Source organism: Lepidochelys kempii, chromosome 7 (assembly GCF_965140265.1).
Source record: "Lepidochelys kempii isolate rLepKem1 chromosome 7, rLepKem1.hap2, whole genome shotgun sequence".
Lineage (NCBI taxonomy): Eukaryota > Metazoa > Chordata > Testudines > Cheloniidae > Lepidochelys > Lepidochelys kempii.
This window is the reverse complement of record NC_133262.1, coordinates 19750088-19765355: the sequence shown is the minus strand read 5'-3', so window position 1 is coordinate 19765355 and position 15268 is coordinate 19750088. Positions and strand designations below refer to the sequence as shown.

General features: G+C 44.4%; 1 protein-coding gene across 5 annotated transcripts in view; it reads left to right on the top strand.

Annotated features, from left to right (window-relative positions):
- Positions 1–15268, top strand: part of FGD5 (FYVE, RhoGEF and PH domain containing 5) — a 153764-nt gene that overhangs the window by 120723 nt on the left and 17773 nt on the right. For all 5 annotated transcript variants that reach the window (XM_073351272.1, XM_073351271.1, XM_073351274.1 and 2 more), the window contains exons 11-14: positions 1281–1352; positions 2941–3009; positions 10204–10287; positions 11417–11496. In XM_073351272.1, the coding sequence (XP_073207373.1) occupies positions 1281–1352; positions 2941–3009; positions 10204–10287; positions 11417–11496 (305 nt within the window). The remainder of the gene's footprint in view (positions 1–1280; positions 1353–2940; positions 3010–10203; positions 10288–11416; positions 11497–15268) is intronic.

Genomic DNA, 15268 nt, shown 5'->3' with positions numbered 1-15268 from the left:
CCTGGGGACGGTTTTGTTCAACATCTTCAGTAATGATCTGGGTGATGGGATGGATTGCACCCTCAGCAAGTTCACGGCTGACACTAAGCTGTGGGGAGAGGTAGATATGCTGGAGGGTAGGGATAGGGTCCAGAGTGACCTAGATAAATTGGAGGATTGGGCCAAAAGAAATCGGATGAGGTTCAACAAGGACAAGTGCAGAGTCCTGCACTTAGGATGGAAGAATCCCATGCACCGCTGCAGGCTGCGGACTGACTGGCTAAGCGGCAGTTCTGCAGAAAAGGACCTGGGCATTACAGTGGACGAGAAGCTGGGTATGAGTCAGCAGTGTGCCCTTGCTGCCAAGAAGGCTAATGGCATTTTGGGCTCCATTAGTAGGAGCATTGCCAGCAGATCAAGGGAAATGATTATTCCCCTCTATTCGGCACTGGTGAGGCCACATCTGAAGTATTGCGTCCAATTTTGGGCCCCCCAGTACAGAAAGGAGGTGGACAAATTGGAGACAGTCCAGCGGAGGGCAACAAAAATTATTAGGGGGCTGGGGCACGTGACTTATGAGTAGAGGCTGAGGGAACTGGCTTATTTTGTCTGCAGAAGAGTGAGAGGGGATTTGATAGCAGCTTTCAGCTACCTAAAGGGGGGGTCCAAAGAGGATGGAGCTAGGCCAGTGGAACGACTGAGCTAGGCTGTTCTCAGTGGTGGCAGATAACAGAACAAGAAGCAATGGTCTCAAGTTGCAGTGTGGGAGGTCTAGGTTGGATATTTCGAAAAACTATTTCACTAGGAGGGTGGTGAAGCACTGGAATGGGTTACCTAAGGAAGTGGTGGAATCTTCATCCTTAGAGGTTTTTAAGGCCCGGGTTCACAAAGCCCTGGCTGGGATGATTTAGTTGGTGTTGATCCTGCTTTGAGCAGGGGGTTGGACTAGATGACCTCCTGAGGTCTCTTCCAGCCCTAATCTTCTATGATTCTATGATCAGTAATGGGCACTGTGTTGGGATAGGAAGTGGCAAGTGGGAGTGTCATGGGCAGACAGATGTATGGTAACCCAACCACAGGTGGGGAAGCATCTCAATAAAGCCCCACAAAACTGTTAGGCCCCAGTAGGTCAATCTGGTCCTAAAATCCCATTTGGCCCTACCCTGTCTGGGTGTCTCTGCTTTGACTCCAAACTGCTTAATGTCAATGTTATCTCTTGGTGGGGAGTGAAGGGAGGGTACGTCTGCTTATCTAAAGAACAATCACCATCCCACCTCCTAAACTCTCTTTTTCTCCCTCAGGAAAACTTGCAGAAGCTGGTACACATTGAGCACAGTGTCAGGGGGCAAAGCAACCTCCTCCAGCCAGGAAGGGTGAGTGCTGCAGTCAGACCTCCTGTGATAAGGACATTGTTTTCCACCAGCTTTATTTCTGTCTGTATGGATGGCAAGCTTTCAGACCTCATGTTTACAGGTGTTGTTTACTGGGCCGTTCCGATAAGAGTTGAAGCCCTGTTTTATGTAAAAGGCCTTCACTCTGCCAGCACTCAGACAGACATGCCAAGTGTCTCTTGTTAGGAGCGACAGGAGCAGCCCCTATTTTCTAAGCAAAGTAGCAATCAGTTTCCCAATGTAGCTGTCCCCAAAGCTCACCAATACAGTGTATTTTATTAGAGTCACTATCGTTTTCCCCATAATGTCCATGTTGAAAGTTCTCAAGTGCTAGCAAGTACAGACCGTTGGCCTCGGAGCTTTGCAGTTGTATTTGGCTGGGTGAAGAGCATGGAGTGAGGGAAAATGATGTGTTTTCATTATTGTTATTCTTCTAATTCCCCAGAGGTATTTTTCATGTAATATATAATTTATAAATGATACAGAAATAGAAGTATCACATACAGACACACACACACACACACTGTACCTAAGTATCTCTTCACTAGCTTTGCCTTGTCTTCCACATTGGATTCAAGCTGCTTGTCCTCACTTTCAAGCCCTCACAGTTCAGCTCCCCTCCCCGCATCCCTCTGCTTAATCTTCCTTTCTTGAGCCCTACAAAACATGAAACTTCCCTTCAGTATAACAACATCTTAAAACAAAAACTTTAGGTAACTCTCAAAACGTGCATACCACTAATCTAAGGAACTGAAGAATCTCACTATTGCAGCCCTCATCTACCTTTTCCTCTACCACGCTAGGTAATGTTTTAACTTGGGGCCTGATTTTACCATCCCTAACTCATGAGAATTGCTAGATTGGGCCCTTCAATTGTAAACTATTCTGGAAGGGAACACTAGGTCAGATCCTGATCTCATTTACAGCAGTGTAAATCTATACTAATTCCATTTACTTCAACGGAGTGACTCTGGATCTACTCTTGGGTTACTGAGATCAGAATCTAGTCCATTGTCTTGGCTGGTGTGAAAAGGAGCCTATGTATCTGTGGTACTGTATAAATAATAATAATTATATGGGGAGAGAGATTGTTTTTTATACACACACACATATGTGCATATATGCTGTGATTCTAATACTCTTACAGCCCATGTTCAGCTGGTGTTTGTTGGTTCATTCTCATTGTAGGGAATATTTAAAAGATGAATGTCCTTTTCTCGGAGTCCGTTAAATGTTGGCTCCACTACCCTTGACAGAGTCTTTTCTGTATAAACACAGCTGATAGTGGGGAAGCGAAGTAAGCAAGAAACTGCCCTGTCCCTGACAAATGTATAGTATTGGTATGAAAGTAAATGGTAAAAAGGAGCAACACTGACACTTGGCTGACCCAGGACAGATAGGACTGATCTGAATAATGAATAGACCTCATTGTCATGAGGAGGATCGGGCTAGCAGAGACAGGAGTGTTAGAATCTCCTCCCGTAAAGGCAAAAGCATTTAATGCCCTCCTTTCACTTTGAGGGGTGTTCGGTGTTCACAATAATGATACTGATAATGTTTCCTCCCTCAGGAGTTTCTGAAAGAGGGAACACTGATGAAAGTGTCCGGGAAAAACAGGCATCCCCGGCATTTGTTCTTGGTAAGGATATTTCATTGGTTTGTTGCCTTTCTCATATCGTATCATGGGTTTCCATGACTACTAAGGAGACTGGATATGACCCTGAACTACAGCTGAGCTTGTGCACATTGGGGCTGCCCGGTAATTTAAATAGTACTGGTGATATAACGTATTGGCATGTGTGAATGAGTGAGAGATGTTGACTTCTAGGATGTAATTTTCAGAAGGGCTCAGCACCTACAACTGGCAACAGAATTTCAGAACAGCTCAGCACAATGGAAATGGCTGTGTTGCAGGGCAGCATTTCCTCTCTGACTTTGGACTAACAATTAACTCAGTTTCTCCTCAGCTTGAATATCCCAACCTTCCAGCCTAGTTTGGTTGCTCCAGTGACTTGGCCTTCCAGCTGTTTCATTAAAGAAAAAAATTCACCCCTTTCAGGGTGTCCGAGTCGAAAACACACACACATGAGTCTTCCACCCCCAATCCCAAGCTGGGCACAGCCTTTCCTGCCTGAGGGTCCATCTGTCTTCGCTCTGGGGAACTTCAGACACTCTTCAACCTATGCTTTGGGCTTTGCTCTCACCCCTCAGGCCCTCCTGGGCTCCTCTGAGACTCTCCCTGCTCTCTACCAAGCAGTGACTCTCAGGCCTTCCTACTTAGAGTCTCCCTTCTCTCCACAAGTTTCTGTCTTATCTCCATACCAGAAGGCTGGACTTAGCAACATGATCTGTCTGCCCCATGACTGTTCATTTTCTCCACCGAGGAAGGTGAGCTAAGGATGTCATAGATGGAGCTGGACCAGTCTCCCCTTAAAGGGCCAATCACCCTGTGACAGGCTGGGTGCTGAAAACCAGACTCTAATTGGGGGAACTGAGAACTTGAAAATCTGCCCCTGAGCTCTTCTGAAAATTTGGTCCCTAGTGTCTGACCAACAGAGAGGATAAGGAAGCCACTACTAGCAAGAGCTAAAAAAAATTATTTTGGCTCAAGCCGTAGTTTTCGGAGCTCAAGGATATGAGTTCTAGTCCCAGTTCCCCATTTGTGCATGAGCATATGGTATCTAGTTATTATATCTGTTGTCTGTGGCGCATTCTTTCTTTCTGGAAACATAGCATCTCTTCACATTTGGCTCGAGGAACTGCTGCCCCAACATCTTTTCTAATGTGTTTCTTCTTCTTGTGTTTTTTTAACATTCATGATTTTCCTTTGTATTAGACAGTATTGGCTAATGGCTAGAGCAGAGATCTGGGGATCAAGACTTCTGGGTTCTATTCTCAGCTCTGCAGATATTTCACTCCATAACTATAGGCAAATAATTTTGCCTTTCTGCATCTGATTTCCCACCTCTATACCCTGGGGATAATGATACTTACTTGCTTTCTCAGGGCTTGTGATGCTTAATTTATTGATGACTGAAAAGTTCTTTGAGATCCTTAAAGGAAATGTGCCATGGAAATACTGAGTAGTGTTATTACAATACAGTGTTGCAAAATTTAATTTAAAGTCATAAGATAAATGCCTAGGATACTGTATTTTCTGCAGATTTTCTAAATATTGAACAGGGAAATTTAAACTGGGGCAAACATGAAAATGGGAGAATATTTATACCAAAGTCACATACTTTGCCATGGATTCTTCATATTTTCTTTTCAGATTATTATTTCATAGTTTTGTGAAAAAGCTTCCTTGCTTACTGCTCAGCTTCTCTGCCGGCTTCATCATGAGAGGCTTGATTGATTTTGTGTGGGACACTATGCTGCCCTTCTGCTTCTTAGATGGCCTCATTGATTTCTGCAAAACTCAAACTTTTATGTATTAGAAGTAATGGGTCTAGCCAAAATCTTCATGATGTGATATCACTCCGATGCTCTTTTGTTGAATCTGCCTGGACAACCTTAAACCATAGCACTACTGTGCAAACCATAACCAGTTTTAAGTCTGTGGCAAAATTGCCATTGATTTCAAATGGACCAAGATTTGACCTGAAGAGAGAGACCTATTCAGCTCTTTGGTAGTTAACTCTGAAACCTGCTGATGCCAGTGTGAATGTTGATATTGTTAACTGTTTTACTGCTGATTATTTTAGCAGAAATAACCAGCTGTTTTGGTTCTGTGGATGGATTTGGGAATTGTGGACAGAATTTGAGCAGAATGCCATGATGTTCATATGGTCATAATTTCACTATAGGGACATCATAATCTGTAGCCGTTACTATTACGGCAGAACCACAGGACCAAACAGGAGGAGCAGGAATCAGACAGAGAGAAAATCTAGTTTAAGTAATAAACAGGGATAGCAGAGTAATTTAAACTCAGGTGAAAGGTAAACTGAGCCAAGTTTCAAATAAGATATACTTGAAAGTTTATCCTCAGCTTGAAAGTCACAGAGGCAGAAAATACTACCAAAATGAACCAAGCACTGAAATAAGTGTAAAGTTGTTATTAGTGGGCTTTGAGGTGGCAACTTCCAGTTGAGGAACAATATCACGCTTCAGCTAAAGATTCTGCTGCTCGAAACTGGGTGTCAGCTACAGGGAGTGAAATAATCCCTTGGCAGATGGAGAGATTACATTAAGTGTAGCCCAGTGATTCTCAACCTGTGGCCCATGGGCCACTTGCAGCCCAATCAGCACATAGCTGAGGCTGACGTGACATCCTCAGGGCCATACAGGTAGTATATACACTGTGTGATTGCAGCCCATATAACACATAGAGAACTGCATATGCAGCCCACGATGATAAATAGGTTGAGAACCACTGCTGTAGCCCATGAAAAAGGGGGGAATGATTGCAAAATAAAATAACTCATGTTAAACTCTGAATGTGTTTTCATTATCTCCCTGTCCCCAGTAATACTGCAGAATCTGTCATGTTACAATCACTCAGTGGGTGTGTTTACTGGACTATTTGTCCTGTTAAACTATCAAGAAGACTGCTGCACAGCTCTGGCACTTATCTCATTCTTGATATATAGCACACCTCCTATATGAGCCCTGAACCCGTACTGTACATCTCTGCCAACGCAAGCAATCCTGGCCTGCAGCACCTCATTCAAACACCAGCGTGGGACATGTATCCATATTACATTTGGCTCTGCCAATGCACTTCATCCCCTGAGCTGCAGGGCCCTGCAATACCAGTCCTGAGGCCCTGGCTCAGGGGTCCATCTCAATTCTGACCTCCAGCAGCCCCTGCTATTCCAGCTTCGGAATCCTCTGGATTTGACTTCTAACGGTACTAGCAAAAATAACGTAATACTCTCCCAAAGGAGGGGAAAGTCTAGATTTTAAAATCATCATTCATTCAAAACCCTGAAAATTTTCTAAAGGCGATATCCTAATCCAATTGAAGTCACTGGCAAAACTCCAGGGGGACCAGGATTTGGCCTGACATGTTTTGTAAAATGTAATTTTCAGATCCTTTGTGGATTTTTTTATGGTCCCTAGTGTGTCAATTGCTATGCCAAAAAAGTGCATTAAAATGGGATACGTGTGATTGGGTTTTGCTTTGTTTTTGTTTGGATGAAATAAGTAAATATGCCTGAATAGACCTAAAAAAAAAAAAAAAAGATTGGATTTCAGATGTCAATTCTGTTCCCATTGACATCAAGTTAGGCCAAATCTGAGTGCTTTGCAGAACCTCACCCAGAAAGCACATGCTAGAGCAAAAGCCTAAGAAGGGATTTTATCCCCCAATTTACTGTAAGAATAAATCAAACTAAAGTTGTGGTTAGAACACGCTGTTAAAATGATGTGTGTATGTGTGCCATGCCTTATGTGTTTGCAACCACACTTTGTGCAAGTCTTTGTGCTGTGTGTATTTGTGTTCACATGTGGGGGGCATAGGACTGTAATGTGCATTTTTGTGTGTGTGTATAAGCATGTGTGTGGCATGTACATGCATGTATTTTATGCAGGTATGTAAATGTGCATAAGTTGATGAATGTCTGTTGTGCGTATTGCAAGGGTACTGAAGCTGGCTGTCTTGTGTAGGCTGATGGTATTGTTGAATCTGGTGTTTCCTGGCAGGATGTTTGGTGTGTTTTGCTGGGCGCCTGTTTCCTGAGTCCAGTCTCTGTTTACACGGATGTTGGAGCCTCTTTGCAGAGAGCACAGAATGGGCCGCTGAAGCTGGCAGGCCTCCTAATCGCCCCCCGACTACGGGACTCTTCAACTCAGACACTATCTCTTATCTCACACTTCCAAGAATTTCTCTACAAAAGCTGCTTGTGTTGGACGTGAGGCGGGGGAAGCTGCCATTGACTGGGAGTTTTGTTCAACACTCCAGACAACCAGGCTGGAGTTTAGCAGAATTCTGAGAAGTGCAATGCCATCCCAACTTCAGGCTCAGTCTTGCACCCTTGAAGTTCATAGGAGTTTTATCATTGACTTAATTGGGAGCAGTATAGGGCTCTTAGAGAACAAACTTAAGGACAAGCAAATGTGTGGCAGAAGTTTCTGGAGAATCAATGCACTGGATGTAGTTAGTACTAGGGGTGTGTGAACTTGTTTGACCTAATTTTGAATCCACTTGAACATCATAGGTTTGGAAATTCAATGTGAACTCTAATGTTATTGGGTTCACATCACACTTAGAAGGGACTGTTATGAAAGGAACCGAGGGAGAAGAGTTAGAGCAGGGAATATGTTCGCAGACAGCAGCCAGGATTTTCCAAGGGATTGGGGCCGTTTGATCTCCTCTACCGCAAGACAGCCAGGGAAAGCAGCAGGCAGGGCAGCGCCTCTGTACCCCTTTTACACGGCATCCCTCTCCTGGCAAACAATGAAATATTCGTCCTAATTTCATTGCAAGGAGTCATTGCTAGTGGGACCTTATGAGAGATTGGAGCCACATTTCTCCTCTGTATGCAGCGTGGCAAAACAAACTCCACCTCCAGTGGGCAATTACAAAACAAAGCCATCGTCAATTATTAATAAAATCTTGGGATACTAATCAGAGCTGCCATGGCAACAGTATGCACTTGGGTTTTTTAAAAATATTTTTTTATAAATAAAATAAACAGGGTTTGCTGCCAAAGAAGCACAGCAGTGCAGGCTACAAAGATCCTACGTTTTTTATGAGATTTTTGTGTTTGTGTGATTTAGTGCCCTTCATTCGCTGCCTTTTCTGTGGTTTGGAATGACCCCGAAGTATGTGGCACTGTTAACTGGCAAAGGAGAGGACTGCTTTCTTCTGTAATCCAGTAACCTTTGAAAATTCACGGGATGCTTTCACCCCCAACTCTCTGGCAGAATCTGCAGGTGGAGGTGAAAGTAAACAGAAGAGAATCAAGGTCATTTTCAGATGATAATAAAAAAAAACAAATCTTTCTTTTTTTAGCAATTGCTGCCATCCCAGCTGATACTAACTTCCATGAAAAAGCTCATCCCTCCAGTGAGATCATGCAAACAATAGTTTATTCCAACTGCTTTTCAATGAACAGTTTATGATAGGTTTACCTCCCTTAACCTCTCTGATCCCCAGTTTCCAATAGGCTGTGATGAATTCCATTCCGTCGCTAGCACAGCCCTGGTTAAACTGAGAATCATAATATGATCAGTACAGTGCAGGTGTCACTGCGCTGATTAGATTAATGTTAGCACAGATGGTAATTTATGAAGCAATAAGTAAATGGTATAAAAACTCCATGACAAGCCATTTGTCACCCAGCTCTATGGAAATTCTCTTGTTATGCCATTAGAGGAGTAAACACTTCACTTCAAAATAGAGAGACTACAGCTTGAGACTTTTCTTCCTCCTCAGAGTTATAGTTTCAATGTGATAATAATACTTTTCGTCTGAGGATCTCAAAGAGCTTTACAAATACTCATGAATTAAGCCTCATGACTGAGACGTAGGCACCCCCATTTTAAAGATGAGCAACTGAGGCACAGACTTGCCCAAAGTCAGACAGTGGCAGCGCCAAGAACAGAACCCACAGGTGAACTCCTAACCCTATTGAAGTCAATGGGCACTTTGCTATTGACTTCAGTGTGGCCAGGATTTCACCTACGAGTCCTAATTCCAAGTCTCCCTTCTCTAGCCACTAGAAACTGTTCCATCTCTGCAGGAAAGCTGAACCACGACCTTCTAAGAAAATATTTAGAGGGTCCCAAAGGTTCCATTTTTTCAGGCAAGGGCATTGGTGGGAGCAGAGGAGGACAGAAAAACATTTAGGGCCCAGCAAAGGAAATGACCAGGCAACAGCTCAACTTCTCGTGACGTTCAGTGCCGATGACATTCTCGTGATCGGGAAGGGGGTCAGCAGGGTTCAAATCTAGATCCATTGAGCCCAGCAGAGTTACACCAAGGATGAATTTGTCCCTTTGTGTGTGAAGCTATTTTATAAACAAACAAGTCCAGGCAGGAAGAAGGGACTTTAAGTAGCAGATGGATTTTTCTCATAAATGAAACAGAGCTCTCTCAGCCCTTTGGTGTCTATCAGATGAAGCACAAGCACTCAGTGATATGGTGGTCTGTTGAGGATAACCCAACAAGCATTAAGTCAGACCACACTAGGGCCTTGGAAAACATCACAAAAGGGCTCCTGGCACCTTCCCTGAGATCATTGCAACTTATACCCACATTTCACTCTGTTTTCACTGACGGTCCACAGCGAATGGAAGACCATCTGATTCTGTGGGGTCTGTACATGCCAAGGCCCAGCCCTAATCACATTTCATTGGCATTTTCATTGGGGAGATAATGCAAGGTAGTTTACGGCTCAGTGTGAAGGATAACATTTTCAATACTAGGAGATGGCATCTCCACTGCCTTTCCTGAGCCTCTTGCACCCAGTCTCTCAAGATTTCTCTGATGGTGGATGCCAGAGTTTCTCTAAGTTCTGAGTACTAATGTGTATGTGCAATGGCAAGAGCTCCAGAGCCGCAGGTTTGAAGGGGGTTAGCCGGGATGTGGATGTGCCGAGATGGTGCAATCAAATCATCTGTAGCCTTTCCCTTAACACAAATAGCCATTCCACCTGCACTGAGCACTTAGTAATTAACAACAGTCGAAATGTGCCTGAACCAAAATCCAAACACTCTTGAGCTTTGAGAAGTTTGGATCTGGGTCTGAACTTTGTGGCTTTAGTAACAATTCATGCAATACGTTAAGTCACTGCTGGCTCTGGGCATCCCTCCCACCCAAGAATAATAGTTAGGCTTGCAAGACATATTGCAAATTATTGATTTTGCCTTTCTCTTCATATAGATGAATGATATTCTGCTGTACACGTATCCCCAGAAGGATGGCAAATACCGACTGAAGAACACCTTGGCTGTGTCCGGCATGAGGGTAATGCTTAGTTCAGACCACAGCCTGGCATTAAAGTTTATTTGGGGCTTATTGGCTGCCTTGTTAATGCTTTGCCAGTTTATGTCTCCTTTCCAGTTGACTGAAAGGAACAAGCGCATTTTATCTAACGAGTCCCTTGCCTGTTCCAGGAATTAAAGAGGAAAATATAAAGTACACAAATAAAAGAATATCTAAAAGGTTGCAGATTAGCATGACTGCCTCATTTGGGCTGGTGATGAATAAAGCAAACCAAACTCAGAGTTACTATCTAATCATAGTTACTATCCAATCATATCACAGAAGCTAAAGAGGGAAAAGACATCCCATCTAGTCCTTTCCCCTCTCCCTGTTCCCAACCAATGCATGATTGTTCCCTACAATATACTAACCAGGGTTTTAGCACCTCCTAAAAATTCACACTCATGTCATTCCCTTCTCTGGGAGCTTTCATGTCCATCTCCTTCAGCCTATGGGGCAGACCACCCTGTTACACCAAGGCTGAAATGATTAGTTGGAGATACCCTACGTTTTCTGGATTCCACCTGGCATGTTGAAGGCTGAGTTTGGAATCATGCTGGAGAGCTGGCGGTTGGGTGTGGGTTCTGTATTTGAGATGGAATGAGATCAGGATGTTCATCTAGGGAAACAGTTGCGAGAAGGTGCCACAGCTGAGAGGAAAGAAGGCCCAGACTGGGGACCTGTCAGCGGTAACAGGGCATCAGACCTGAACACCCCTTAAGTTTGGATTGTTTTAAATCTAAATCCTAATACACATTTTGTCCCCTATCTTTATAATGGGCCAAACACAAACTCTGGCTATACCTGTCTCTATATCCAAGACATCACCATAGTATCTATATGTGGAACACCCCTCAAATTGGCAATAATATGGACCCACCTCGATCAGCCCAACTGACCCTGCACCCCGTTGTCACATTGTGCTGAGCTGCCCACTACCTTGTCCCCACTAGCCTCTTAGCAACTGAGAACACTGTGAGTACTAGACTTTGATGGTTAACACTCAAACTGTTGGAGCTTCACAGATCCCTGTGCATCAAGAGTTTTACCATGTGCTGACCATAGATGGTTTAAATCACTCGTCCTTCATTTACATGTCATTTGTTTCTAGGTCAACCGCCCAGTGACAGAAAAAGCCCAAAACATCCTGAAGATTGAATATGCTGAACACTGCCTGAACCTGTCAGCAAGGTATTGTCTTATACCAGCCATGGCAGAGGGTGTTTATTTTAGCTATATCTCTAGACCAATCCAACTACTGTCCAAGACTTAATTGGTGCCCCACTGTTTTTAAACTCCATTTCAGTCCATGCAATTGTGACAGATAATGGCCAAGTGCTTGATTATAAAGAGGGCATTCATTTCAATGTAAGACTCATAAGACACAACTAATTCAACACTTATAATGAGTAAAAAGCTGGGACTTAGCACTTGATAAGATTTGAGCAGAGTAGAAAATCCATTTCTAATCAGTCTGAGCCTTCTTCCTTGATCTTTTACAACTTTTTCCCTGTCACACTGAGAATCCAGTTTTGTCTACCTCCCCTTTATAATTTGACTTGTCAGCTCACATCACTGGGGTTACCCAAGGGCTAATGAAAAATAGTAATTAGCTAATTCCACGCCATAGATTTAAAGGCATTTAAAAGTACTTAAATGACAGTTAAAACAGAAATTAAACTTTACCGACGATGTAATGAGGTCTTTTTGTTAAAAGGAATTTTCCTAATGAGTTTGGACAAAGTTGGTACTGATCACAATCAGGGAGGGTGTTGTGTCTTGTGATCACATGCTGACAGCAGCAAGAATTTGTACATCAATTTCTGAGCTGGAGGATAGAGTATACCGTGTTCTTCTTGGTTTTAATTCCAAAGATGTCTTGCAAATTTGGTGCAGAGGAACAACAACAAAAAAGGGGAAGTATATGATTTTCAGATACATTGTTTAAAATTAAAATAATTTAGTCTCAGTGACAGTTGATCATATTGATGGGGTTATCAACGTTTTAAGAACTGAAGTTCCCATCTCAAGTCTCCACCTACAGTATGGCTGGAAGCACAGCAGGCTTCCCCGAATGGCATGCAGACTGGAACCAACCTAATAGACTGGGAGGGTGTTTTCTTTTCAACACACTTTGAAATCTAAATCCTTCTCTTACAAGGAACATATGTCATCTGCGCCCACCGCTCAGAACCCTGCCAAAGCCCTTGAATTTGGTACCTTTTCACACTAAGTAATAACATTTTTGATACTTTTATTATCAGTATTGGATGCCCATCCAGTGCCCCAGAGGGTCCAAACTATGCATCTGCGCTACCCACTGTCAGTTAAAAAAATAGGTGGTATATGGATTTGTGTTGGCTGGGACAGTAAATAACTAGACACCAACCGCCTTAGTGTAGAGAAGTTCTAGTGCAGATGAAGCCCACGTGTCAAGGCAGAGAGTTACTTTGCAGCATACTGGGAGCTGTGCCTGGAATTAACATCCAGTCGAACAGGACCCTGGTGGCTCTGGTCAGCAATGCTGATCAGGCCCTTAAAAGTCCAGTTGGTGGCACAGCAGGGCTAAGGCAGGCTCCCTGCCTGCTGTGGCTCTGCGCCGTTCTCAGAAGCAGCAGCATGTCTCCCCTCCAGCTGCCTGGCCGTGCCTCCACATAGGAGCTGGAGGGGGGACATGCCACTGCTTCCGGGAGCTGCCTCAAATAAGCGCTGCCCAGAGCCTGCAGTCCTGACCCCCTCCCACACCGCAACCCCCTGCCCCAGCCCTGATTCCCTCCCATCCTCTGAACCTCTCAGTCCCAGCCAAGAGCACCCTCCTACACTCCAACCCCTCATCCCCAGCCCCACCCCAGAGCCAGCACCCCCAGATGGAGCCCTCACACACCCCTGCATCCCAACCCACTGCCTGAGCCCAGAGCCCCCTCCCACCCTCTGAACCCCTCAGCCCCAGCCCGGAGCCCCCTCCTGCACCCCAAACCCCTCATCCCTGGCCCCACCCCAGAGCCTGCACCCCCAGCCGGAGCCCTCACCCCTTCCCACATCCCAACCCCCTGAGCCAGCCCGGTGAAAATGAGTGAGTGAGTGAGTGAGGGTGGGGAGAGAGAGCGACAGAGGGAGGGGGGATGGAGTGAGTGCGGGCGGGGCCTCGGAGAATGGGTGGGCCTCAGAGAATGGATGGGGCAAGGGTGTTCAGTTTTGTGCAAATAGAAATTTGGAAACCCTAGCCTGGATTCTCCATTGGTCTTTTTGTGCGGACATGCAGCTGATGCTCTGTTAAAGGCTGAGCAGTGACTCCTGTGGGAGTCATTGTGAAATTAGGGCTTGAAGCAGAGAGGTTGCCCTTTGGGTACTAGAGGTAGATAGTGCTCTTTCACAGGGGCCAGCCACAAGTACAAGGAGCCTCCCGCTCCTTGTGCTGTTCATTCAAGGGCCAACCATAAGTGAAGTCCCTGATAACACACCCTAGGGCACAAGTCACCTCTAGGGGCCAGAGAGGAGGCCTGACTATTGCTCCACTTCCTCTCTGCTCTGGCTGGCAGAACTGACCAGTCACAGATGGGAGAACATGCTACACTCTCCTAAAAGATGGCACCATGGATGCACTCCACGGGGCACTAGGGAATGCCAGGAGGCTTTGGTCCTCACTGAGGTATCATGTCTTCCATTGCTTCTGGGTTGATACAAGCCCCCAACAAGGTCCAGTTACCAGCTGCCAGCCCTTAAGGCCTTTGCACTTGGATGAGGCAAGAAATACACATAGAGGAGCAGAGGACATGGCATAAGCAGCAAAGACCAAGACCACAGAAAAGGCACTAAAATGATAATAAGCAGAACCTGTGGTTCTGGTTCATACAGCAATGCTGTATGAAAATATGGCAGTGTCAAGCACTTGCATCTACCACTGAAAATGTCCCACTCAGAGAGCATAATTATTTGGCTTGCAGGGAGCAGGTGATGGTACTGAGCACGCAGCCCTTACAAAGAAGAGTTGGATGCTGCTATACCTTTACACACATTTCAGAATTCTCTTCTTCAGAGACAATCGTAAGCAGATGGTACCCATATGAAACCTAATTAAGGTTAAAAGGAAAGGAGTACTTGTGGCACCTTAGAGACTAAGGTGCCACAAGTACTCCTTTTCTTTTTGCGGATACAGACTAACACGGCTGCTACTCTGAAAACTAATTAAGGTTATGTCTACACTGCCATTGAGGGGAAGGAATTGCAGCACATGTAGACATATCCATGCTAGTTTTAATCTAGCTAGCTCACGTTCTGATAGCAATGAAGCAGCTGTACAAGCCCACCCAGGACCTTGGGTACTCATTCATGCAGCTAGCCTGTGTGGCCACGGCTTCCTGGATATTGGTACTCATGCATGTTGCAATCACACTTCAATTGCAGTGTTGACATACCCTCAGAAAGCCAAGTGAGAATGCAGTCAATCAGTACGACGATACAGAAAGGCTGCAGTGGCATTATGATCAGTAACAGAATCCTATTCCAGACCAAGTCAAGTTTTTATTAATAGTGACTTAGCCATAAGCCAATCTAGAGAAAACAAAAGTATATTACAATAAAACTGAAAATTAAATCCATAATTATAAAATACAAAAATACATGTAAATAAAGATTTAAAAATACATAAACCATATATAATCACTGTGCCATTTTCCTTATTTTAGCGGCTGACTATGCAAATAGGGCAACCTCTTGGATCACAGGTACTATGTCTGTTCCTAATAATACTCTATTTTCTGAGACATCATAGAAAAAGGCATCTGGGATAAAAACACAGAAAGTCCTTTTGACCTCAAGTGGCAACACAAATTACAGTGTAATAAATCCTGGGGTAGGTCATCCACCTGCCCTGAGCCACATGGACAAAGGCAGTGGCTTTCTCGATGCCAGCATATCAACCTTCTAGGAAAACTGTCTGCATGGATTGAAAATGGAGAGCTAC